This window comes from Onychostoma macrolepis, chromosome 13 (genome assembly GCF_012432095.1).
Source record: "Onychostoma macrolepis isolate SWU-2019 chromosome 13, ASM1243209v1, whole genome shotgun sequence".
NCBI classification, from domain to species: domain Eukaryota; kingdom Metazoa; phylum Chordata; class Actinopteri; order Cypriniformes; family Cyprinidae; genus Onychostoma; species Onychostoma macrolepis.
The window spans coordinates 24,924,848-24,949,722 of record NC_081167.1 but is presented as its reverse complement, the minus strand read 5'-3'; the positions used below and the strand labels follow the sequence as shown (position 1 = coordinate 24,949,722).

Here is a 24,875-nt window from a genome sequence, read left to right as displayed (position 1 = left end):
GTTTGGTTTGGGTCCAGTTTCCTGCTGGTGTTGAAGAAAAACTACACCGAACGCTGGCTCTCGGCGCACATGATTGCACAGCAGCTGTGACTGATCAAATGCCGTATGAAAGCATATTCGGTAATTATACGTCAGAGTTGCTATGCTGATGTTCAAGGGGACAGATCCTGTTGCACACCCCTGGATTATGTCAAACTGGCTTTAGCCAGTCTTGGGACATAATAGATTCAGTAGAATGTATGACTTCATATGCAGTAACCTGCTCTGGAGCCTGACCAAATTTAATCTCAATTTATGCAAAAGTTCTGTCCAGCACATGAACCTTGCCTTGAAGGAGCAGCCGTCCCTTGGTAATGTCAAGAAAGGTCTGCTATATCCGTCCTGTTTCCCTTCATGCTGTCGACCCCCTCTTGTGGTCGGGACGTGTATTCGGTAATCTCAAATAGCTAGACTTGTGACTAATGGCACAAGGTTTGGTCCAAACTGCATGTTACTCTGTCCAAGAAAAGCTTACCTGCACACAAATTACCAATGTTTAAAGCAACCAATCACAGTTCACTTTGTTTTTATGTGCCATTTATATAATATGGTTGACGCCATAATAATAGACTAGCGTTGAAAAAAACCTTCAAAGAACTCTCTATAGTAAGTTAGCAAACATGAGTGCAAACATTATGATCAGAATTTATGTCCGCTCATGAACGTCTAGTTAACTGGCAACTAAGTGCCTCAAACAAAACTAAACATCGGCCAAATATTTTATGCCGCTAATCTGGCAAATTTATCAAAAAGCACTTGTATAAACCAAGTACCTTGTAAACATGGCTTTTCCAGTTAGACTGGACCCCAATTGCCAGAAATTGCATAAACGCTAGCCAATCAAATTGTAACTGCCTATTTTGTAATAGTATACTTGCCAGTTTTCTGTAAAATATGCATCATATGGTTAGTGAACACACCGTGGGCTGTGCCATCTGGGGCTAAGTCTGTTTATTCTGGTGTTGAGTGCATAATGCTTGTGACTTAATACGAAAGTGCAACTTGAAATCATCCTCACTGCCGTTTTCTGGCTCCACGCACCACAGGCAACCGGGTGATCTTGTTTCACCTGGCAGCTACACCGAAACACCTCAAGAAAAAAAAAAAGAAAGTGAAAAGGAAAAGAACGACATTAGTAATACAATAGAATGAGGGTGATTCTGTGTGGTGAAGGGAAACAGATGAGATCTGGCAGACCACTGGGCATCTGTAATTGTTCAGCAAACAGGGAGATTTAATTGCATTAGAGCTCATAACAGAGTATGACAGCCATGTATAGAACAATGATGTCTCCCTCAAACAAATGTTCCAACACCTTTCTAACAAGGACATACCTGTATTAGCAGGCGATATACTGTATCAGAATCAAAGAGTGATTTATCCTTATCCAAAAATAAAATAAAAAACAACTATTTTCCATTCACAATTACATCAGTATATTAATAACAATAACATAATATCTTTGGTGGAAAACAAAATTCATTATTCTGCAGAAGGACTTCTGCTGTTGTTTTCATTTAATAAAGGTAACTTCTAAAATTAACCAAAAAAAAAAAAAGCACAATAGTGGTTAAATGTTATATTACATTAAGAATATTCTTTCAAGCTTCATATTTAAGAAACAATATTTTCAACTGGTTCTAAATAGACACCCGCAAACAAAAGTTGTGTTTGCCATAGGGAGAAATTATTTTTTATTGCTACTAATAAGAAAATGAACTCTTTATGAAACACATCATAACATTTTAATTAGTTATATATATATATCAAGTCAAGTCAAGTTGAGCTTTATTGTCATTCCGCTACATGCGGGGGCATACAGTGGAACGAAATGTCGTGCCTCACAGGACCACGGTGCTACATAAATACAGGCATACAACAATGGAGTAAGACAATATAAACCTATACACAACTATCCTACTGATAGATTTTGACTATAAATATACTATCTATAAAAAGTACCTATACAAACTAAAAAATACAAACTATACAAACTATACGAATGCTTCAGATAAATACTGTACATGTGCAAGGAGAAACATTGAGTTCAAGCAGCTGGCTGGGGAACAGTGCAGGAGGATTTGTAGTGCATGAGCATGTAAACATACATATATTACTGAGTTCTTTTTGTGGGATTTGTGTACACACAGCAGTGTATGTGAAAAGTATATATATATATATATATAAATATAAAATATTATATATATATATATATAAATATAAAATATATATATATATATATATAAATATAAAATATTATATATATATATATATATATATAAATATAAAATATATATATATATATATATATATATATATAAATATAAAATATTATATATATATATATATATATATATATATATATATATAAAATGACACAAAGTCTCAAGTTCTTCTTTACAGCAATTTTTCTGTAAAACCTTTAAGCAAGGGGCCTCAAAAAAATTAGGAAACGAACCTGAACTCAACTTATAAAATTGATTTTAGAATAGTTTGCCCCACATAATTTTATAATCTGCCTACTGGAATAGAGTTACGTGCAAAGGTGGTCAGTGTGGATCAGTATGGATATAACGTTAGGGAACAAGGGTTACACAGAGTAAATAATTCACATGGTTTGCACTCTTGCTGTGCTGGAACACTCTTAGGAAAACTATGAGTCATATGAGAAGAATCTTGAGGAGATTCATGAAGACAAGTCACCAAGTTCCTTAACACCTCTTGGAGTCGATTCTCCACATGGGTAACACCACATAGCCTACTGAGCAAATGCAAACAGAGCAGAAGCGAGCTGCCGATCATAAGAAACATAATTCTGTTTAAGGTCAGATGAAGACTGCAGGCGGAAAGAGAAGAAAAACCAAGCAGCCAAAACAAGACTAGAACCATCCAAAACTTATCGACTGGCTTTTCGTCACTTTGCTTTCTTATAGCTATACGATTCTGTAAGCATATTTTATATAACAGCACAGAAAAAAAACATATTTCCTGACATGTTGAATTGTTTGCAATATCACATCTGTCTTTGTAACAGCGATTTGACAGTTTATTTGTTTAGCCAATAAAAAGAATTTGAGGCGCGTTCTGCCTGTCAATCATTTTGCGCACACACCACATCGAAGGGTCAGTTTGCCACAAGGCCCAGAACATATTATTTTGGTTTGGCTACTTTGCTTTAAGCTGACCTTATACAGGTACAATGACATAAGTTAGCAGAGTTCAGTTAAAGTTTGCTGATGCTGACATCAAAATTGCGTGTTGTTTTATCTTTTCTTAGCTGTGACATTTCTCGCTGATTATCGTGGTCTCCAAACACGTTTCTCTGCGCGTACATGTCTTGAGGAGGGGCTTTGAGAAGAGTGGGTGTTTCTAATTCAGTAGAGACAGGTACGATTGCACTTTTTTATAATTAGCAATATCACGAAGTTAAATACAATCATTAGAACAAGAAAAAAGTGGGGTAATAATAACATATCAAAAATCATATTATGAACATCTACTTTTTTGTACTCAAATATGCAATTTTGATATACAATATAAATATAGGGCCTACAGTTTCCTCTAAAGTTGGGATATAAACAAACTAGAGCAAGGTCGCATGACTTCAGTGTCACCACCAAGCTTCTTTCATCTTTCAAACTTTATTTAAGCTAATCTTTATTAAAACTACGAAGGTAAAAGAACAGTTTGAAGAGTTCAAGAGTGTGTGAGTATAAACATAAACTAGTGAGTAGATGATTTTACATGCTTGGCGGGATAATATTTAATGTCAGTGACAGCTTTTGTAGTACCGTTTATCAACTTGTAAGCAACCACCTTTTTCAAAACATCTAAAATGACGAGTGGGTATTGATGAAGCCTATTACCGGAAGTTCAAAGATTCACACTCTAGCTATTTGAGTTTCTGGGTTTTGGGACTCTGAGGACTGTTAGAACTGAGCTTAGAGGTCAGTCTGTGACATTTCCATTCTCAAATTTTCAAGTCAGAGTTCACCAAACTTTGGTATGCAGCAGAAGTCAAAACTTTTCTGCATGTGCTTGCATTTCTTCTCTCCCACACTGACATGCCTATGAATGGAAGTGAAGGGAGTACTAAGACTAGTGTTAAAGCCTCTTTTGGTGGAGTTCCTGAATAGCTAACATCGCTTACAGCACATTAAAAGACCTCTCCGTTCCTCTGCTGTAGACTGTTATGGCAGCTGAGCCACGGGCATCCTTGCAGGGTATATAAGATGATTAAGAAAATCCTCTGGAGGGAATTCGAGTCTGCCTGTTCAAAAGCCACATTTTGCAGAAACATTTTGCCAGCGAGACAGTTGAGGAAAGTCTGGAATTGTCTGAATACCCGTTTTGTTTCAACACTGCTGACGCTTGCCATGTGAAAAGAAGGCTGAGAACTTCATAATTACTCTAGGTTTGGCATTAATCAATTGACACATGCTAGCCTATTAGATATCAGAGATTTTGCCCAACACAAACTGTCATTTGTTTGCTAAGTTAGTTTGCTATTATAAGAAGAAGCAACATGCAAACTAGCATTAAGGAGTGATGGATTGATCTGTAGGGACTGTGTGTGTATTTCCTAAATATCTTCAGCTTCCAACGGCATGTCATTTGGAAACCCCATTTTATTATGATAACATTACATAAATGTTAAATGTGCGCAAGAAATGGCAGTAGTGTGATTTAGTACAGTACTCCAATTCTTCCACCTTGTGCTGACAAAGTAACACAGATGCCAAGCTATGGAAGCTTATTTCAGCCAAAGTATTAAAAAAAAAGATAATTGTGACTTTATCTCACACTTCTTTTTTCTTTTTTTTCTTGCAATTCTGATTTTATATCTTACAATTCAGTTTTTTTTGTTTTTTTAGATATCTGAGAAAAAAAAAAAGTGGCATAAATTATTAAACACACATACACACTCACACAAATCAAATCATTTAGAGAAAGAAATCTAAATTGCAAAATGTAAAATCAAAATGCTGAGGAAACAAAGTCTGAATTTCAAGATGTAAACTTAGAATTAAAAGACTCAAAACTGTGAGATGTAAACTCAGAATTTCAAGAAAAAAACAAAACATGAAATTGTGAGATGTTAACTTAGAATTCTTAGGGGAAAAAAGAATAAATTGCAAGATGAAAAAAGAATTTCAAGAAAAAAGTCAAAGTTGCAAGATGCAAACTCAGAATACTTAGGGGAAAAAGTCAAAATTGTGAGATATAAATTCATAATTTTGAGAAAAAAATTGAAAATTGTGAGATATAAACTAGCAATAGCAAGGAAAACTCTAAATTGCAAACTCCAAATTGCAATATAAAAAGTCGCAATTCCCCCCTTTTTTTTTCTATGGCAAAACAAGCTTCCATACAAGCTGAACTGTTGCACATTTTATTCTATTCTAGAGGTTCTCCATAAAACCTCCTTGTGCGAGTCCACTAAGCCTTTTTATAAATGTTTTATTATTATTATTATTAATTCCTTTGACATATAAATCTTGAATACACTTCAACTGTACTTCATTTTCATCTCTTTTAATGTTTTGTTTCTTGCGTGGCAGCTCGGGCATGTCAGTGGAAGTTTCACATCATCGCCTGCATTTGCAGACCCCCAGGACTCCCGGACCCCTCCATCCTCTGCAGAACCTGGCTTTGAGGGCTCTTTATTCTCTGATCTGTCCCTTTGAATTCTGCTCCATGACCACAATCTTTTCAAGGGTCTCTTAAAGACCCGCCTGTGATTGGGGGAAGCGCAATCCAAACTGAAGTGCGTTTCCCGCAAGCATGCCTGACTCCATGGCTGCCTTGCAAGTGTGGCGTCCCTTCAGCCGTGCCAGGTAGAGAGCCTAACACAGTGAAAATGTGATCTTGCATTTCCAGGGATAATAAATAAATTGATTCACAGTCCGGTGTGTCCAAGTGGTTTTTGTGGAACTCATTTGCCAGTGAAAGTACTTATTTTGGGTCTATCTCAAGTCAAATCTGCGGTAAGAAATGTACCCCTGTATTTCATCACATTTCAGCGACTATGTGATTTTATAACAAAACTTCCCTTTAGATATGCTGTCAGTGTAAATGCATTTTGTGATTCAATCCTTAGACTCCAAACATAAAATTATAACATCGTCAGGCATAGGCCTCGTAGACAAGAAAACCAAACATCTTTTAGATCTTGATTTTCACTTATAAACAACATACTATAAGACTTAACGTAAAGAAAATGTAAGGAATAAATTGAAGGGAACACAATTCGTCAATAAGTTCAAAATGTAAATGTTTAGAGGACGCACAATATTAGAGAACACTTCAAAGTTTGAAATACAACTTCCAACCGATCTCCATCACTTTTTAATTCAAAATCATTTTAATAATAAAAAAGCTAAAGCTTAAGTGCTGCTCCCAATATAGAAACAACTCTTACTGTAACTTCTGACTGCACTGCAAAAAAGCTGTTCTTCCTCAGAATTGTTTGTCTTGTTTTCCAGTGCAAATGCCTAGAGATTCTTAAATCTTGATACATCTACTTGAGAAACACAATGACACGAGATAAGAAGTCTTGTGGATCTACCAATGGGCTCATAAAAATATACTTAATTCAAAGGGAATATGTTTTCATACCTCATTGATAGATATTTGGCCTTGTTTTAAGATAGATATGTGTATTGGATAACAAGACAAAAATACTGTGAAACATTTTAAGTTTTAGCAATGCATGCAGCATTTGCCATGCCATGACTTTAAGAATTTAAAATGCTTTGCTCTTTAAGGCCCTAATTTGTGAACCCTTCCATTTTTGCACAAGACCTTCAGAAACTCTGTATACAAACAAGCATTGGATTTACCTGGTCATATGGCAGATAATTAAAAACAGTCATTAAGCAGAACATGTAGGTAGTGGATGCAAGAAAATCGGACCTTTTGCACAAAGAAGTTCAAATTGTTACACATTTACTTATTAGATTAGTGACCTAGAAATAGTGATTTTTCTAATTCATTGTATGACACAGTGCTCCATTGTTTTAAATTTGTAAAGAGCACAAAGCAAAAATGTTTATTTTCATGCTTTAAATTAGATTCTGAATCCCAGATTTTCAACGTGGACCCCAAAATCGATCCAATCCAGAAACTCCAATAGTTTTCAGATGTATAAACATTTTATGGTTATTATCTGCGTTTGCAAATGTTCACAAAACTTTGAAATATACAAAACTCATTGGATCATTTGTGACATTTCACAATATATATTACATCAGTTTGTAAGGAATGTAAAGGCAAACCAAACTGTAAAGCACATGCAGCAATGCATATGGCATTTGAAGTGCTCTATAAGCTAATGCTTTTACTAACATGGCAGATATGAACTAACATTCTTATATCACAGTCATTCAGTTAGGATTGTTTGCCCATCGCAACCAAATTACATTAACTTTACCTCAGAGCAGAGAACTTCCATCTAAAACACAGAAAACAATCTCTATGGATATTATTGTTCCCAACCGAAACAAATTCGGCCCTGTTTGTACACATATTTCTATTGTGCACTGTGTTAACATTTAAATTTTCTTTTAAAATAACATTTACTATGAAGAAATAAACATCCCGTGCCCTTATTTGACCAGAGCGTTCTCTCCATTCTTCAGGGTTTCCTTGCCCGGCTTATCAAGAATTTACTGAGCATATCTGGGCATTGGGCCACCTCTCCAGCACCCTGAAACTAACCCTTTTAATAGTCACTTCAAATCCTTTCTTTAAGCATTTGGCTGAAAGTGCACTTCCAGCGGTGCTTGAACTTAATCTCTAAATGCTGAGCCAATCAGAAAGCTGGAGAAAGTTGAAGTGCAGAGTTGAATAGCCAATTAACACAGCCCTGCATGCTGATGAAGCCTGCAGAAGGAGTTTGTCTTTTACTGAACTACAATGAAAAGCATGTCCATCTAATGAGAACCTGCTCACACAGCAGTTTCCACTAACTATATCTGATAGTAAGGAGCTATGTTCAACTAAGGATTATTTATTATTAGACTGGAATTAAATTACAGCCATAAAACCTCTATTGAGTTTTTATAAATATCCTTTTGACCCCAAAAAACAGGAAAAATAAAATAAATACCAGTTGATTATAATTGCTATTATATACTAATTCATTAAATAAATCCAAATCGCATATGTAATACAAAATAAATGAATGAATGCTTTAATGCATGCCAAAAATGTAAAAAATAATAATAAATAAATAAAAAACACATGTGACCTTGTCTTGGTGAAGTAAGAATGAATGATATATTGTTTTTGATTCGTTATTATGTCTTTATGTATCAAATGCCACAAAGTATTATTCCTATCAATGCATAAACCGCACAAAGTTTTTTGGGATCTCTTGGTATCAGATTTATATGCTTATTTCTGAAAATTCCTCATGGTCACAAAATATCATTGGAATATTTGTCAAAATAACATTCCTCATCATCACTATAATCTCATTTATATCCGCTGCGGTGATTATTGATTTCTAAAGGGCGTAAAATTGTGCCTCTTTCAGTCTTTGACACAATCTGGGCAACACACAACAGGACAGAACGAGTTTCCATTTCTAGAGAGCAAGTGATTATAGTTCAGTCCCACAGAGATCAGTCCTGGATGAAAAATTTTATGAACTTCGTAAAGAACCAGCTATGGAAGTCTATCAGACAAAATTTCAACCGTCATTCTACAATAATAAGTATTTTTGTATTTTTTGCAGCATTTGCTCTCACATATAAAACACTTATGCAATGGTCTGACACTCTCTGCCAGCTTGTAAAACTCCAAGAAGTAAACATTCAAAGAGCCTGCTAACCGCATTTTGTTAGCTTTTTAGATTTACTGTAACCACCATTTGCTGTGTCATTTGTATGCCACCCATTTGATGCACTATTCCTGGCCTGTTTCCTTTTCCTCTCGACTGCACTAATGTCTAAAGATAACTCACTAAGACCAGACAACTTTGGAGGTTTTTTGAAAAAAACATTTTTCATAATTCATTATATCATCCCATCTATGAAAAAAAAAAAAAAAATCTAACAAATATGTGAAATACATTGTGGACAATATAGGTTTTTGTCCAAAATATATTTTAAATATATGACAAATTTATCTGCTTTTGCCAACACAGACAATACAGAAAGAAAAGCAAACCAAAATGAACATTCAGTAAAATGTATAAAACCTGAGCTAATAGATAAAGATCTATCAGTAAGTTTGCTCAATTTGGGAGGCTGTAATATGGCAGTACGGCCCCCTGCTGCTGGGTGGCTGTGGGTTGAATTTTGGGCCCCACGGTGTGACAGCGAATGATAGAAGGAGACAGAGAGAAAGCCGGTTTCTATTCACATCCAGCGGCAGCATTAGCATATCTCAAACAGCACAGCCCAAATGCCCTGACCACCTGTAGATGAATCTTTTTTCCGCCTTCTGATTATTTCCTAATAAAGTAGAATGTGAAAGACCGGGGCAGAAGATGTGTGTGGAAAATGTGTGTGTGTTCTCTTCTCTAAAGAGAAACTGAATGAGCCCAGCGCACTCCACACACGCATTGTGGTGCAGGACAGCGCGTGGTCTGCCTGTAGAAGTGTCTGCGAGGGGGGTGGGCTGCGGGGGTGCCGCCCACTGCGCAGCAGTTGGCTGTGGCTGGGAAGGGGGCGGGGCTTATAGTGGACAGGGGAAACCAGTGGGAGGTGGGTGGGCGAGATTTACTCAGGGGTTGTCAGCTCATAGGGCCCTGAGTCCACTGGCTTTTATACACTAGGTGCACTTGAGTCAAGCTAGAGAAGAGCTGAGCTCTGAGATCTGCCACTACTGCCTGCCACCAGGAGTTTAAGTGCATTAAACTGCAGGACAACCAGAAGGAAACAGGAAAAACCCAGCACTTTTTGTCCTTTTTCTTTTCCAACACAACAACAAAAAAGGATTAAAATTCATCTTTTTGAACCACCTCCCCCAATTCCTCTTCTGAATTACACCAGGACTTTAAAAGCATGGCAGAGCAGAAGAGGCAGGTGTCTCTGACCCAGGCTGTGACCCTAGCACTAGTACTGCTCACCTCAGCCGCTTCGGCAGAGGAGTATGACTACTACAGCTGGCAATCGGACAATTTCCACAACGGCCGCTTCTATGCCAAGCAACCACAGTGTGTGGATATTCCAGCCGACCTGCGGCTCTGCTACAACGTGGGCTACAAAAAGATGCGCCTGCCCAACCTACTGGACCACGAGACCATGCCTGAGGTCAAGCAGCAGGCGGGCAGTTGGGTGCCCCTTCTGGCAAAGCGATGCCACGCTGACACGCAGGTGTTCCTCTGCTCTCTTTTTGCTCCAGTGTGCCTGGACCGGCCCATCTACCCCTGCCGGTCTCTGTGCGAGGCAGTGCGGGACAGCTGCGCTCCGGTCATGGAGACCTACGGCTTTCCCTGGCCGGAGATGCTGCAGTGCGAGAAGTTTCCCATCGACAACGATCTGTGCATTCCCATGCAGTTCTCCGCGGGTCACGCCACTCAGACTCCAGGTAGGACATAAAAGAACATTACATTATTGATTCAAATGTTATTGATTGATTCAAAGAAAAGCATAAATTAATTTACACAGGGGACATTTCATAAGTAGGAAAAAAACCTAAAAATACCTTTTTTAACAGCATCACACTGATCTGCAACCAAATGTGCCAGTATTTTTAATAAAACACAGAAATATCAAAGTTATATTTCATCTTATCCATTAGGCATCGTTTCTTAATTAAATTGTTTATGTGCTATAAAACGGATCAGTGCTTCATTCTTGCTGATTTCAAAATCTCCCCTTTTTGTTTAAAAAGTGGAAGAATTATAATCATTAAGTCTCCATAAATCTATAAAATAGGGCCCATTGGTGGATTTCCTCTTGCTTTATTTAGCCTGAGGCTCTTGAGAAAGTAAAATTAAGGAAAGCTCTCAGAAGGACAAAAAACTTTCACTATCTAAAGCAAACATCTCATGTGGAATGTGGAGAGGAGCATTCCTGCTGCGTCCTGCCTCTCTCTCTTTGTTTAATCGTGCATTTAGGTTTCCAATTAGCTGGGCAGCCAAACCCTTTGGATCACTAATTAGTCTGAAAAGTTGTACATTACTTTGTCTCACTGAGATGAGAAGGACTATTGTAACAGACAGAGGAAGGACAAGAGTAGTTAATGCTCAAGGGAAGCTTGAGGATGGCGTTGAGACTTATTAATAGGACAACACATTATTAAAAAAATACCTAAATAATTAAAAAGTGGAGCCAAAGAAATAATTATATATATATATATATATATATATATATATATATATATATATATACATACATATATATATATATATAAAATGTTTATTTTCTGAACAACTTTTAAATTTTAATACAAAAAAAAAGCGATTCACAAATGACACATCCCTATACAAAAGAATGAGAAAAACATGAATGCATCATACTGCATGCTGTATACACAATGAATCACATTTACTGCACAGTGCAGCTTTTCTTTTTGAATTAAAAATATATAAATAAAAACTAACATAACAGTTGGACTAATGGCATCTAATGAAACTTTATTCAAAAAACATTACACAGAACAGAAAACCTATAGGTTTTATTAAAAAAAAAAAAATACTAAAAACTAAAGAAAATAAAGAAATAAAAAATTAAAGCTAATTTTTTTTTTTATTATTATTATAAAAATGCAAAACGATTAGAGGTTAAATGAAGGGTTTTGGTTAGTCTGTAGTCATAATTAGCTTTGTATAAAATCAACATAAGTCTGGTATGTCTCCAAGTAAATGTGTGTGTAAACATACACACAGCTTCTCTTTTCACTACTAAGATTTGATGGATTACAATGTTCTCAAAGAAGAAAAAAAAAGTGGCTTTTGAAAAAATGTGACTCCACGACACTGTTTTCATATTTCCAAGTTAAGTAGCTTGGCTTCTGTTGGAAAAATAAGCTCCTTAAAATTGCAGCAAACTCAAGAGCAAATACAGAAAGAGTGGGACCTTTGAGACAATATCAATTACAAACCATAGCCGTTCTGAAATGACATGATACTGAAAGCTTGAAAACTAGCAGAAGTCAAATGTGCTTTCCACATCGCAGCTGGATGGGAAAGTAGCTCGCGGCCAAGCGTTTCCAGCGATGTGTGTTTTGGTGAGTGTGCACATCGACGTGAAACAGGACTCTAGAGATAACATGACAGCACAAACCCTCGCTTGACACGGCCAGTCGCTCCGGCCTGCAGCCGTCAGCTACGGCACACACGAGCGGCGGACCAGGGACACGAAGAGCTGTTTTTTCCCCTGTGGTTTGAGGTGAAATCCTGGGACGGGTCCCATTCACAGCAAAAGCCACAGACATGCATCATAGGCTGTTTCTGGAGACTGACAGTAAATGATACATTCCAGTAAATCACATTGGACAGTGCAGCAAAAAGCCTCTTTAAACAATATTGTTCATTCTACAAATAGAAGACTTTTTCTTAACAGACAAATAGCAAAACAAAAACAATCCCACTGGCTCCTCAGAAAATATGCAAATATTTTAACATTAATTATTAAAAAGTGACAAATTTCATGCTTAAATTCTGAGTTGAAACCTGAAACATGTCAGTTTTTATGGACAATGTTAACATTTTTTCTTCTAGTTTTCTTCATAGTTTAATACAGAGACAACTAGCAATGATATTGGTTCAACCAATGGTGTGAGTTTGGGGCGGGGCTATTTGTTAGCTGACCAATAACAGATGAAGGAATTGTCTGTGGAAACCTGTTTGAAAATCATTATTTTTGCAGCTCTGCTTGATGACACTGGCAGGTTAGAAAGTATACATTTTACAGAAAGGATTACATTTTATTATAAGAACAGGACTGAGACAATTAATTCGGCTAGACGTATCAAGTACAAGATAAAACAAACTTACCAGCTCAGATAGAGGGAATGTATATTGTATAATGTTTGCAATATTCTGGTGAATGCAGAGGCGCTGCTGCCTGAGGGGCGACTCAAAGAGACATGTAAACCTGTCTCTGTCTCCGCTCACTGCACATTTAAACAGACATAAATCACAGCAGTTTTTCATCCTGATTAATGTTTTATGTCCAAAGTGTTGCTGCTCATAACTTCAAGGGTCCAAATGAGCCATAAAATTATGACCTGTGCATAGTTTAAACAGAACATTTCCCTCATAAACTGTGATACAGAAAGTCAGCGATGCAGAAATTGTTCGGACACGGAAACACATGTAGGAAGTGTCTCTGAGGAAACTGTGAGGACTTGCAATGCACTCGTATATCCAACATGACAAACTGTGAGAAGTAGTTAGTGACGGATTTCATCGGTTAAGGTTTTAGTCAAGCTCAAGACCACAGCTAGTTGTCGTAATTAATATTTACTCCTGTAAAAATTTCTCAATGTGAGTATATTATAGCAATATACTTTAAAGTCATGGATAAAAAAAAAAAAAAAACTATGACTAACATTTCCAGAATTATTGCCCAGGAAAAAAAAGAGACAGTGTTCAAATGATAGTTTCTGACAACATAGTGGGGCATATTGTCAATAAGTACAACAAAACCAGGCATTAAAGGGTTAGTTTACCCAAAAAATGAAAATTCTGTCATTAATCACCCTCATGTCGTTCCAAACCCGTAAGACCTTCGTTCATCTTTGGAAGACAAATTAAGATATTTTTGATGAAATCCGAGAGCTGTCAGACCCTCCGTAGAAAGCAATACAACTGAAATGTTCTCAGGTCCAGAAACGTAGCAAGGATATTGGTAAAACAGTCCATGTGACATCAGGGGTTCAACCGTAATTTTACGAAGCTACGAGAATACTTGTGCGCAAAGAAAACAAAAATAATGACTTTAAGTCAAAGTCAAAAATATCTTTATTTGTGAATGACATGAGGGTGAGTAATTAATGACAGTATTTTCAGTTTTGGGTGAACCATATCACCCATTAGGCTTTTTTTCTGGCCAGTTTTAACCAGTAAAACAATTTTGTAACAGCAAAAAAATATATAAGGTATTGTAAATATCAAACCATTCTTTTGACCAATAATTTATGAAAAATACCCTTGTTGCAAAAACACAATACAGCCTTTTATATTTGAATTAAATCACTAATTAAATCTTGCTTGAATGTGTAGTTTACATGTGGCCTCAAAAGTTTGTCACTAATCACTAAATAAAAAAACATTAAATAATGAATAAATGCCATTCAGTCATAAATAATATGACTGAATCAGCACAGTAGGATATATAACTTTTGGGTTAAACTTTTCTAGTCAGTAAACTTGAATAAAAACAGTTCGATGTTCCCACATGAACTACATTTTTAAGTTACTTGACAACATGTTTTAAATCGCAGAAACCAGTTTAGGATTGAGCTGTTAAGCATGTCACTAAAGCACTCTTTCTGATTAAAATGTTTCCTTTCAGAAGCAGTTCTGTTGAGTCCTTACACATTTTAAAAGAACACGAGAAGGAATTCAACAGGAAATTTAGGGAATAGATGACAAAAAAAGCCAGTATTGCTCTGATATCACTCAATCTCTGAATTGGCACTTCTTGCAGAAACTCGGTTTGCAGAATTACCCTCGCTCAGTCTCCTGACACATGCTTTGGCTCCGATTCCACCGGGCGTCCTGCCAGCAAGCCACCCTGCAAAACAGAATAAATCGCTCTGCAGTGCAAATAAGACATTTCAGCTTCAAGAATGCAGTTCGCTACGGCCTGCGAGTCTGAAACAAAGTTTCCTCCACAACACGCTCAGTGTGCGCAAGTCACCGCACACGTCACGTCTCCGACTCGCCGAATATTGAATGGATGGGAATGTCTGCTCAGGGACCAATTGACGGTTGAAACTTACAGAGGGGTTCAACTCCCCACGACCTGTGCACTGAAGCCTGGTGAACTTTGACCCCTCTCCTCATTATCTACCGCTATGGCTGTGCTCGAGGCTGGGGTGATAAACTCTGACCCTTGGGTTTTAACCTGGAAGGGGGAGTCTGGAGACGAGCCATGTAAGTTCTTGTAACCAGATGCTTTTGTTTTGTGAACTCGAGGGAGGACCTGTGCTGGGTAAATGACAAAATCATATTCGCCACCTCAGAGATCAGATCTAACACACATCATTGCGTGGGTGATGTCAGTGGAGAATTTCAAACTTCAGCCAATCTGGTCACAGTTTGTTCTGTTAGAACCACCACACAGGGATCAAATAGAGCTTCATGTATTTTTAGCTGAACAAATGAATGACTTTTCCAAACCTTATAAGCCACATACTGCATTGTTCCTAATTACTCAGTTAAGCGGATCGATGATGTGATGAGCCCGGAAGCTTTCGCAAATGCAAAATACACCTTATACTTTGCTTGCAAAAATGACAAAAATAATTAAATCCTGTAAAAAAAAAAAAAACAATATCAAAAGAACTGTTACCAGTTGTGAAAGAGATGGAGGTAAATATTTGTCAAAAATCTTCATTTAAATTAAATAACTCCAAAAACTCCAGTCTTCAGCGTCACATGATCCTTCAGAAATCCTAATAATATGCTTGTTTTTTGTTTTTTTGTGAAAACCATGGCACGTTTTTTCAGAATATAAAATTCAAAAGAACATTTATTTGAAATGTCACTTCGAAACAATTTAATACATTATGTGTGTATGAAAACACGTATTTCTTTAAAAAAAAAAATAAATAAAAAAATAAAAAATCTTACTCACCTCAAAATTTCCCTGCTTTTCCAGTAAAAATACACATCCGTTAAAAGATTAAAACATTCATGCAAACAATATTGGCCTTTATGATTGTTATGTCAATTGTTGTGCAAGAAAAACTATTTGCCAGTGGGGTATAAGAAAATTCACAAATTAGCTTCTCGCATAAATTAATCATGTTTTAATGATGTTTATCACTGAAAAACAGGATAAAAATACTAATTAGTAATGTTTTTTTTTTGTACTGATAAATGTGAAATTGTGTATGTGTACAGTAAGCGTGTTATACAGTAATATAAAAGTCCACTGAACAGAAAGCTGATACCCCAGTAGGTGTCACAATAAACATCTGTAGCTTCACTCTCTGTGTGTGACATCTACAGTTAAAAATAAGATCAGCAAATAACTATCATCTCCAAGAAGGTCACGTACAGCTGTTTGCATGTTAAAGTGAACATTTTCACTGTCAAACTGCTGAGAAGTATGTTTTCACAGTGACCTATTAAAAGTTTACCCATGCATTCGTCTTCGTACGTCTGCGGTGAGTGTGAAATACTCTGGTTTCTATAACATCCTGAGACATCCTGTGTCGGAGAGGCCAAAAATATTTACTCAGGTCCAGTGATATGCAGTTGTACATACACTAGTGACACTACAGATCTGCAGGGATGTGATTTCACAGTGATAAACCACTGAAAGTCTTAATCTTGTTTTATAACTTCCCTTCCTCTGCAAGGAAATAAAACTAGCAGCTGCCAAACCTCTCCCTCTCATGGCTTCAAACGCTGTGGATTAAGCTCTATTAGCACTGGCCTGCTGCCCCCGCATGAGTCCAGCACTGCAATGAAACTGCATGAAACCAAACCCCTATTAGAGCTGTTAGAATGAACATAATCACATCATTTTTGTAAATATGAAACATTCCACCCTTTGTTTGTTTGTTTGTGTCTCCAGTGGTTAACCGAAGATAGGCCTCACCGACATCTTTCACTGTACTCGTGTATCATTGCTACTCAGCTCACATAACAGTTGAGTGCACCAATAAAGAAACAACATAATAATTAACTTATTCACCATCTTTCTATTATACCTGTACACAGGAGTGAACAAAACTCGCTCCATGTGTTTGATAATCCCTAGCAGTCTGACACAGCAACATTGGTGCAACGAATGGCACAAATGGCATGAGGCAGGACTGTTTGTTAGACAAAAACACATGTAGTAAGGTTGAATTATTCATTACAGGTAAATGATATTTCTGACTTGAATGATTTTGCCACTTGAAGCATATTTTCAGATTTCCCAAAAACAAGTCTTACAGTCTCCTTTAAATACCAAAATGTTTTGGATAAATGCTCTAGACACTAACTTTCCCTTTCTTTACCCTGTAGTTTCAAAAGTGTGTCCACCCTGTGACAACGAGTTGAAAGCCGACACCATAATGGAGCACTACTGCGCCAGTGATTTTGGTAAGATATTAACTTTTATTGAGACATTAAATTTGACAACTTCAATAACTTGTCTCTAGAGGAATGATCTCTTTATAATGACATAAAAATATGTGATGAAAAAATTGATGAGGAAGGCTGTGGTTTGCTTGCATGGGAAAGTGGTCACATTAATATACAGGGTGAACATAAAAAAATGACCTTGTGAGAAAAAACAGATACAATATGAGGTGGTTCTGCTATGCATTGCATTAACATTACCATGCAATAATATGAAATTATTTTTATTGTTAAAAATAATCATAAAATACTTTTATTATTAATAATAATACTACATTAATTCACACACACACACACACATATATATATATAAACAAAACATTTTATTAACAGTTTTCAAAGCATGGGACACATTCATGTATTTGTAATGGACATCCAGTTTTAAACGGTATCGGAGGATTCCTGTTGTAATAGTTTTGGATTCTTTATGGTTCGTTTAAAGTGATGTATTCTGACAGGAGTTCCATTGATCTGTCAAAGGTGAATCTCTAGAATGAGTCTCTGGCATTGAATAAAAGAGTTTCAAGGTTAAAAGTCATTTGAAATCCTTCCCTATAGAGAGCAGAGGATTACAGCACAGTAGAGCCACACATATGCCTGACTTATCTTTGGCTGTGAGGCCTATTGCTCTTGGATGTGCATGTATTTTCCTTAATAACTATGACAGATGACACTAGAAAATATTGTTAGTGGTAGCCTGAGTGTTCAGTGTTGTAGATTATATACATTAAAGTTAGAAAGCGAAGTCCAGGCATCACAAAAAGAGTTATGTTTAAAAACCCACTATTTCTGGCTCTTGAGATCTAATACTCCACATACTGAAAGCATAATGCATGGCAGGATATTACCGCTTGATTCATTTCTTCCCCTGATCGCCATCTCATGTCATTTTACTGGTACTTGCTCACATGTCTTTGTTTGTTGTTGTTTGTTTAATAGCCTACTCTAAAGTCTTACTCAATTTTATGGCCAGTTTCAACAATGTAGCAGTAATCAGTGTATCAACACATACTGGACAGCAGCACACTTACCAAACAATTTAAAGTTTGTGCATGTGCAGACAGCTGCAGCTGATTTTAATATTTTATATAGTGCTAAGGAAATCCAGTGTTTTTAAGTTTGTTTTTGAGATTTTAAATGGCTCAGTTTTGTGTGATTTGTCATTCTCTTTTTTTATAGTGAGTGAAGAGTTCTGTCATTTGTCATTTAATAAACCATAACCACAAACCACAACTATACATTAAAACACAAACTCTAATCTTCAACCAAACCAAATACACATTACACATTTTTATAATTTCTATTTTATTTTATTGTTATTTTATTGTTATTTATTTATTTGAAAGCTTCTTTCACATTTGCAGCATTAGTGCGGGCAACAACTCTTTAAACCTAATATTTATAAGCACCATTTTACAGGAGTATTTAAAGAAAAAAAAACTATGTGACCTCATGGGTTTTAACTTATCATCCCCTCTTGAATGGTGATTTTGACCTTAAAGATGAATGATTTTTAATCACCTTATATAAAGAATGCCTAATTAGGCTAAAGCGCAGTAATAGAGACTCTTTTCTTTAAAGATTCATCACAGCTCTGCACTGACAAGCCTTTGAGTTGAACAAAAGCCAGCATAATTAGAGCATTACCCTGAATCAGCTAATTGTGTATATATAATTTCTAACATTATAAATGCTGTTAAAATTGTCCAAAATGACTTCAGTGTTTTTGTCAGCCAACCATTTTAATAGTTTTCGCAGGCTAGGCTAAAATTTGACCCAGTTAAGTTAGAAAATAGAGTAGTAATTATGGTTTAATAATGCAAAACAATAATGTGCATTGTTTGTATTGACGTTACCTGCCATTACAGAGCACTAAATGTCATTCCATCAGTCTCTATTGATAATCCCTCACTTCCAAAGCCCTACTCAAGTCTATTGCTTTGGCACTGGCTTTGCACGTATAGGCAAGGTTTGGTTTCCAAATTATCGAAAGAAGGCTGCAAATGCTCAAGGTGACACTTTTCCTCCTTGCCTTCATTCATCTGCTGTCAGATATACTGCCAGCAATTTAAAGCAGCTCTTGTGGTTTCAGCTTGTCACCACGATATTGCCCAGGCGTGCTCACTCCCCACAAGCATTATGGGTCATGAGTGATCACCTGAATCCCCATGTCCAGTTGAACTACAGTTAGCAGTTACAGTTATTTTGTGGTTTTGCAAGTACTTAGTTGTGACTTAAAGTTAATGTTTGAAGTTAATGCCTTTTTATGGTGAAATCTTTTAAAATATATTAAATCTATCTGCTTTATAAAGAGAGACAGCTATAAACATCATTCATTTGAATCCCAATTATCCCAAAAAGTGTAAATAAACACCGTGGCTCTAGACTTCAGACCTATTTGTTTGTTTGAGTGGCCTGACACAGCAACAGCAATACTTTCTAGACAACAATACTTCTTATAGACTTACAATGAAGGAGAGACCTTTCTATAGGCAAAATAAATTAATACTTTTGATTTGACTAAGCAACCACCAAATTAAAAAGGTCCTAGAATTGTGGCTTTCCTGTAGCTCAAATAGTAGAGCATGGCGCTAGCAACGTCAAGATCATGGGTTCGATTCCCAGGGAAAGCAAGAGCTGATAAAATGTAGAAACTTTAATGCAATGTAAGTCGCTTTGGATAAAAGCGTCTGCTAAATGCATAAATGTAAATGCATCATGTACTCACATTTTTTTCGGCCTTTCTCCATCTTTAATTTACTTATCTTGTCATACACTCTTTTCAGTTTCATTTTTTATTTTTTTTTAAATTCAAGTTTAATACTTTCCATTCAGATATTTAATCTTTTTCCTGTAAGAAATCTCATAAGATTTAAATAATATTTATGCCAATACCAAACATCCCCATGCGGATGAACTAAAACTGTTATCAGTGAGACCATTTAAATGTTCACTTCCAAAGATGCTTGAATGTTTATGATAGCAGACAAAAGAGCAAAGCTTACCCTGATAATGCTTTCAAATTCTGTCATTGATTAATGTGCTTTAAACAAGCTTGCAGCATGAGTTCTGTTCCACAGCATCAATTACAGGTTTTACTTATCACTTTCATATTTAATGTCAAATGCAACTTTCTTTTCTTTTTTTTTTTTAAATTTTGATTTGAAGCAGAGCTGCATCTTTAAGATGGTTTCTAATTGATTACATTTATTAAATTGTTGCAAATCATGTTTATTAATTAATTTGATCACATTTTTAATAAATAACAAGCAGATTAGTTCAGTCACAATAATGAAAAATTACTTATTAAATTTTAAAACAATTTAATAATTTGTAAATAAAATAAAATAAAAATAACATAAAATAAAAAAATAAAATAAAAATAGGGAAAGCCACAGCCATGAAATAGTGCTAAAGGTTATTGTGATCATCTGAAATGGGATATCGGGATTAATAAGACTTTCGAAAAGAAAATGAATATGCTTCCAAAATGATGTTTTTGGTGATTTTTTTAAATCACTAAAAACAAATAATAATTAGGAAAATTAAAATAAATAAATAAATAAATAAATAAATGTTCAAAGAAAAAAAACATTTGGTGGCTTATGTGCTCAGCTACTGAAGGGGTGTTCGCTTTTCACATCTGTCTTTGAAACTTTCCGTTCTACTCTCCATCCTCTCCCGGGTGAGTGCAATTAGTGCCGTCCATGTTTAAATGATGCTCCTCCGGGGAGGTGTAAACTATTCCAGCATTCTGGATAGCCTTGGTTCTTCCTGTGTGCTCGTTGTGAAAGGACTTGTTGCTTGAGACAGCAGAAATATATGGGAGAACCGGAGTGTGACCAAGGGTCCCATGAGAAGATTTTCCATTCTTTCCAAATGGATAAAGTTAATGGCGACAAATAGAACCCAGACTTTTTTCCAAAAGATCTCTCTGGTCTTTCCTTGATGTTTTTAAAGGGACAGTTCACTCAAAAATGAAAATTCTGTCATCATTTATTCACCCTCATGTTGTTCCAAACCCATATGTTGTTGGTTTTTCTGTGGAACACAAAAGCAGAAATTTTTGAAGAATCTGACACAAGTGAATAATGGCAAACATTTCATTTTATATTTCCGAAACTGGGGTTCAAAAGACAACTGGGGGTTCATGAATTTATGAAAATCTTATGTTTTAAATCATAAAAATGTAAAAAAATAAAACATTTAAACACTATTTAACTTGTTTACCTGCTTGTCATGTGATCATTAACCGACATCAGAGAACCGTGAACATGCAAATATGTTGTAAATTACTCATAATGATCTATATTTAATCTACAGCACTCAAGATGAAGATTAAAGAGGTGAAAAAGGAAAAAAGCGACCGCAAGCTCATCGCAGCACAAAAGAAGAAGAAGGTTCTGAAGATGGGAATACTGAGGAAGAAAGACCTGAAGAAGCTCACGCTATACATCAAGAATGGAGCAAACTGTCCCTGCTCGCAACTGGACAATCTCGGGAGCAACTTCCTCATCATGGGCCGCAAAGTGGACCAGCAGTTACTGCTCATGTCCATCCACAAGTGGGACAAAAAGAGCAAGGAACTCAAGTATGCCATTAAATACATGAAGTCTCATCAGTGTCCCACCTATCACACGGTCTTCCAGTGACCAATGACTCTTCTGTCTATAGCGGGCCCTGCGTCTTCCAATAACTCTTTCAGAGACCGTATCCATGCCTAATTTCCGACAGTTAGTACAGATGTATTTCATTACTCAAGAAATGGCTTTTGGAAACTGCTTAGGACTTAATTCATCATCAAGTACAGCTACATTCTGTTGGCAACTATCTACATAAAATGTATTGTTTATGCAGCAATCAGTACACTTATGATGCTCATGCATATTTTAGTGATACTTTCCCGGTTCCCTCATTCAGAGCACAAGCTATGAGACTTTTCAGAAAGACTTTGACAACCCATTCAGTCAATGTGAGAAAAAGAAAATTGTGAACAAGAGCTTTAAAGAGTGCACTCGGTTAATGAGCGCATATTTGATTTCAATGGCCAGATCCCACTCAAACGAATGAAAAACATAGTGCCAACTGGTTTTTATTTGTATCTTTTATTTTGTAGATAAGGAATAAAAAGTTTTTATTATATACTTAAGAAGATACAGTCGTGATCATTAGTACCAGGATGGGACACGACTCCAGTTGAATCGTGGGAGGTAAGAAAGCTGATGGATTGTAAAGTGTTGGCCAGGACGGCAGCCCAAATACTCCAACCGCAGCCCTGTGAGCAAGTCCGGACCATTTCTCTGCTCAACATATCAGCCAGCTTATGACAGACTCTGGACTCATTCAAGCAGTTTGGTTGGTGAGGTGTTTGTTCATGTTTTCTATACAGTGTGCAACATTATTTTTTACTAAAATGATTATATATTGCTACAAATATACATACATGGTATGGAAAAAAGCCTTCCAACATTACATCGGAGTTCACTGTAATAAAAGTTAAAATCTAACATTGCTAGTTCTGTTTAATCAGAGATCTGGAACCTTTTTAACAATATTACCCTATGTCATTGGTGACATTTGCACATCATAGAGATTTTATCAGTTTGTTATTTATCTTCAGGAATTAGTAATCGTTCACCCAAAAATGAAATACCTGTCGTTTACTCTCCCTCTAGTCATCTCAAAACTCTGAATTTCACAAAAAAAAGGAGAAATTTACAGTGGAAAATTACTTATATTTTGGCTCTGTCTGATGTTGTACAAACTACTTTTATAATCATTTTATGGTGTTTTATTGTCATTTTTGAGTTTAACAGCATATGCACATTCACTTTCACTGCATGGAATAGAGCATCTCCAAAACAATCCCTGATGATGACAGAATTTTTCTGTTTTATTTTTATTTTTATTTTTTGTCTAAACTAACCCTAAGGCAACATGCTATTCATTTAAAATAATGACACCGCACAACATAAATACACACCAAAACCACAAATGGAGATGTAATGAGCTCAGTCTAAAACAGGGAATGTTCAAAATCAGATAAAGACTGACACTACAGTACATGCATTTCCTTTTGCCAACAGTTGCTCTTAAGAACAAACCTAAGTGCCAACCTGTTTAAACAAGTCAGGCAAATGCCCAATTCAGTGCCACTCTCTGTAAAAAGTGAATAGGCACTGAAAAAAAAAAAAACAGTGGAATTTATCTGAGATCAAGGAACAAATGCCTCCTTCAGCCTCCAGTGGATACTGGTATTGTGATTCATGGGTAAGCAACCTCTCATTACTGGCCTATTGTCTGTGGGGATCTGCCAGCTCATGCCACCCCCACCTCTCACATTCAAACACTCTCCACACAGCTTACACCAAACACAACACCACAGTCTGATCTGGGTTCCCTGTACAGAGTCACAGAGCCGTCTCAAACATCAGCTGATCACCAGAGGTGTTACCAACAAATGTGTGCTGTCCAATTACAGGATGTGCACCACCATATAGTTTTATACATACAGTATATATGCATGTGTTTCTGGATATAGAAATATGTACATATACACAAGATTTTTGTATATCGTTGGTTTAGCTACATCTGCTAACAACACATCCTGTTCTAATACGTTTAAACATACTATCCAGCATGAATTGAAAAATGCACCCTATATCTGTTATCTAAATGCATTTAAAATATTTAAAATATGTTATCCAGTGAAACGATAGACTTTTCTCTGGTGACATATGCAGGACTCCTCTAATAATCTAGTCTGTTAGAATCACATTCAAGCCTTCATTTTTGATTGCAAAGCCCACATCTTAAAATCCAATCAGCAATCGATGCATAGAACCAAGAACCTGCCCTGCATTTTTTTCCTTTTTCAATGTTACATTCAGTTGTACATCTGTCACTACTTCCGATTCATCACAAGATTCACTGATAAAATGGTACTTGTTGCAATTTGTTTATATGAACTTAAAGGCTTTCCTGAGTTCTTTAAACTAATAGAACTTTTTATTCCAAAAATATTCCTAAAGCTATTAAAATGTGTTTGTCATTCACGCACCCTCATGACTCTTTCTTCTCAAGAAAAAATAAAAAAATAAAGAAAAATTAGAAATCTTGTGGTCCATATGACTTGTGTGGTATATGCCAATTATTCTGAAGTGATGTGATAGCTCTGTGAGATGAACAAAACTAAATTTAAGTCATTATTTACAGATACACCTTCATTTAGTGAGCTGTTAAGCACTGCAGATCATTGAACCTGTGAGTTAAATTCAAGAACAAGATCACTTTGACTTATGAACTATTCACTGAGACTATATTCATTAAAAACATCTGAGCCATAGAAATTTATTTCAAAAATTTCATAGTCAAGGAGGGCTAGGAGAATAAGATTTTCCAATGAAAAACTTAAGTTTCAGTTTGTTGAACATGAAGCCATTTCTAAGACTTGGAATATACTGTAGAATATGAGTAATTTTGACTACTTGTCATTGTGATGCTTGATGTTCGGTTCTATTGAAAAACCAATGTTCAAAAATGTGTTTTTTGCCAAACAAATTCAGAAAAACAG

General features: G+C 36.1%; 2 protein-coding genes and 1 long non-coding RNA gene across 5 annotated transcripts in view; 2 read left to right on the top strand and 1 right to left on the bottom strand.

The window, feature by feature from the left end:
* crtac1b (cartilage acidic protein 1b) overlaps positions 1-5,847 on the top strand; it is a 91,145-nt gene extending 85,298 nt beyond the window's left edge. The window contains exon 16 of one of the 2 annotated variants that reach the window (XM_058796412.1): positions 5,601-5,847. The gene's annotated coding sequence lies outside the window, so the exon portion shown is untranslated. Of the gene's footprint in view, positions 1-3,316; positions 3,427-5,600 lie in introns of those variants that run through there. The other variant, XM_058796413.1, reaches the window with a different exon arrangement.
* A 3,952-nt stretch (positions 5,848-9,799) lies between these two features.
* Positions 9,800-24,374, top strand: sfrp5 (secreted frizzled-related protein 5). The gene is made up of 3 exons (XM_058796815.1): positions 9,800-10,578; positions 17,186-17,263; positions 21,626-24,374. Exons 1-3 carry the CDS (start codon positions 10,053-10,055, stop codon positions 21,952-21,954), a joined length of 933 nt encoding a protein of 310 aa, XP_058652798.1. The 5' UTR covers positions 9,800-10,052; the 3' UTR covers positions 21,955-24,374.
* Positions 20,581-24,875, bottom strand: part of LOC131552756 (uncharacterized) — a 47,555-nt gene continuing 43,260 nt past the window's right edge. For both annotated transcript variants that reach the window (XR_009274052.1, XR_009274053.1), the window contains one exon: positions 20,581-21,343. This is a non-coding gene — a long non-coding RNA (uncharacterized LOC131552756). The remainder of the gene's footprint in view (positions 21,344-24,875) is intronic.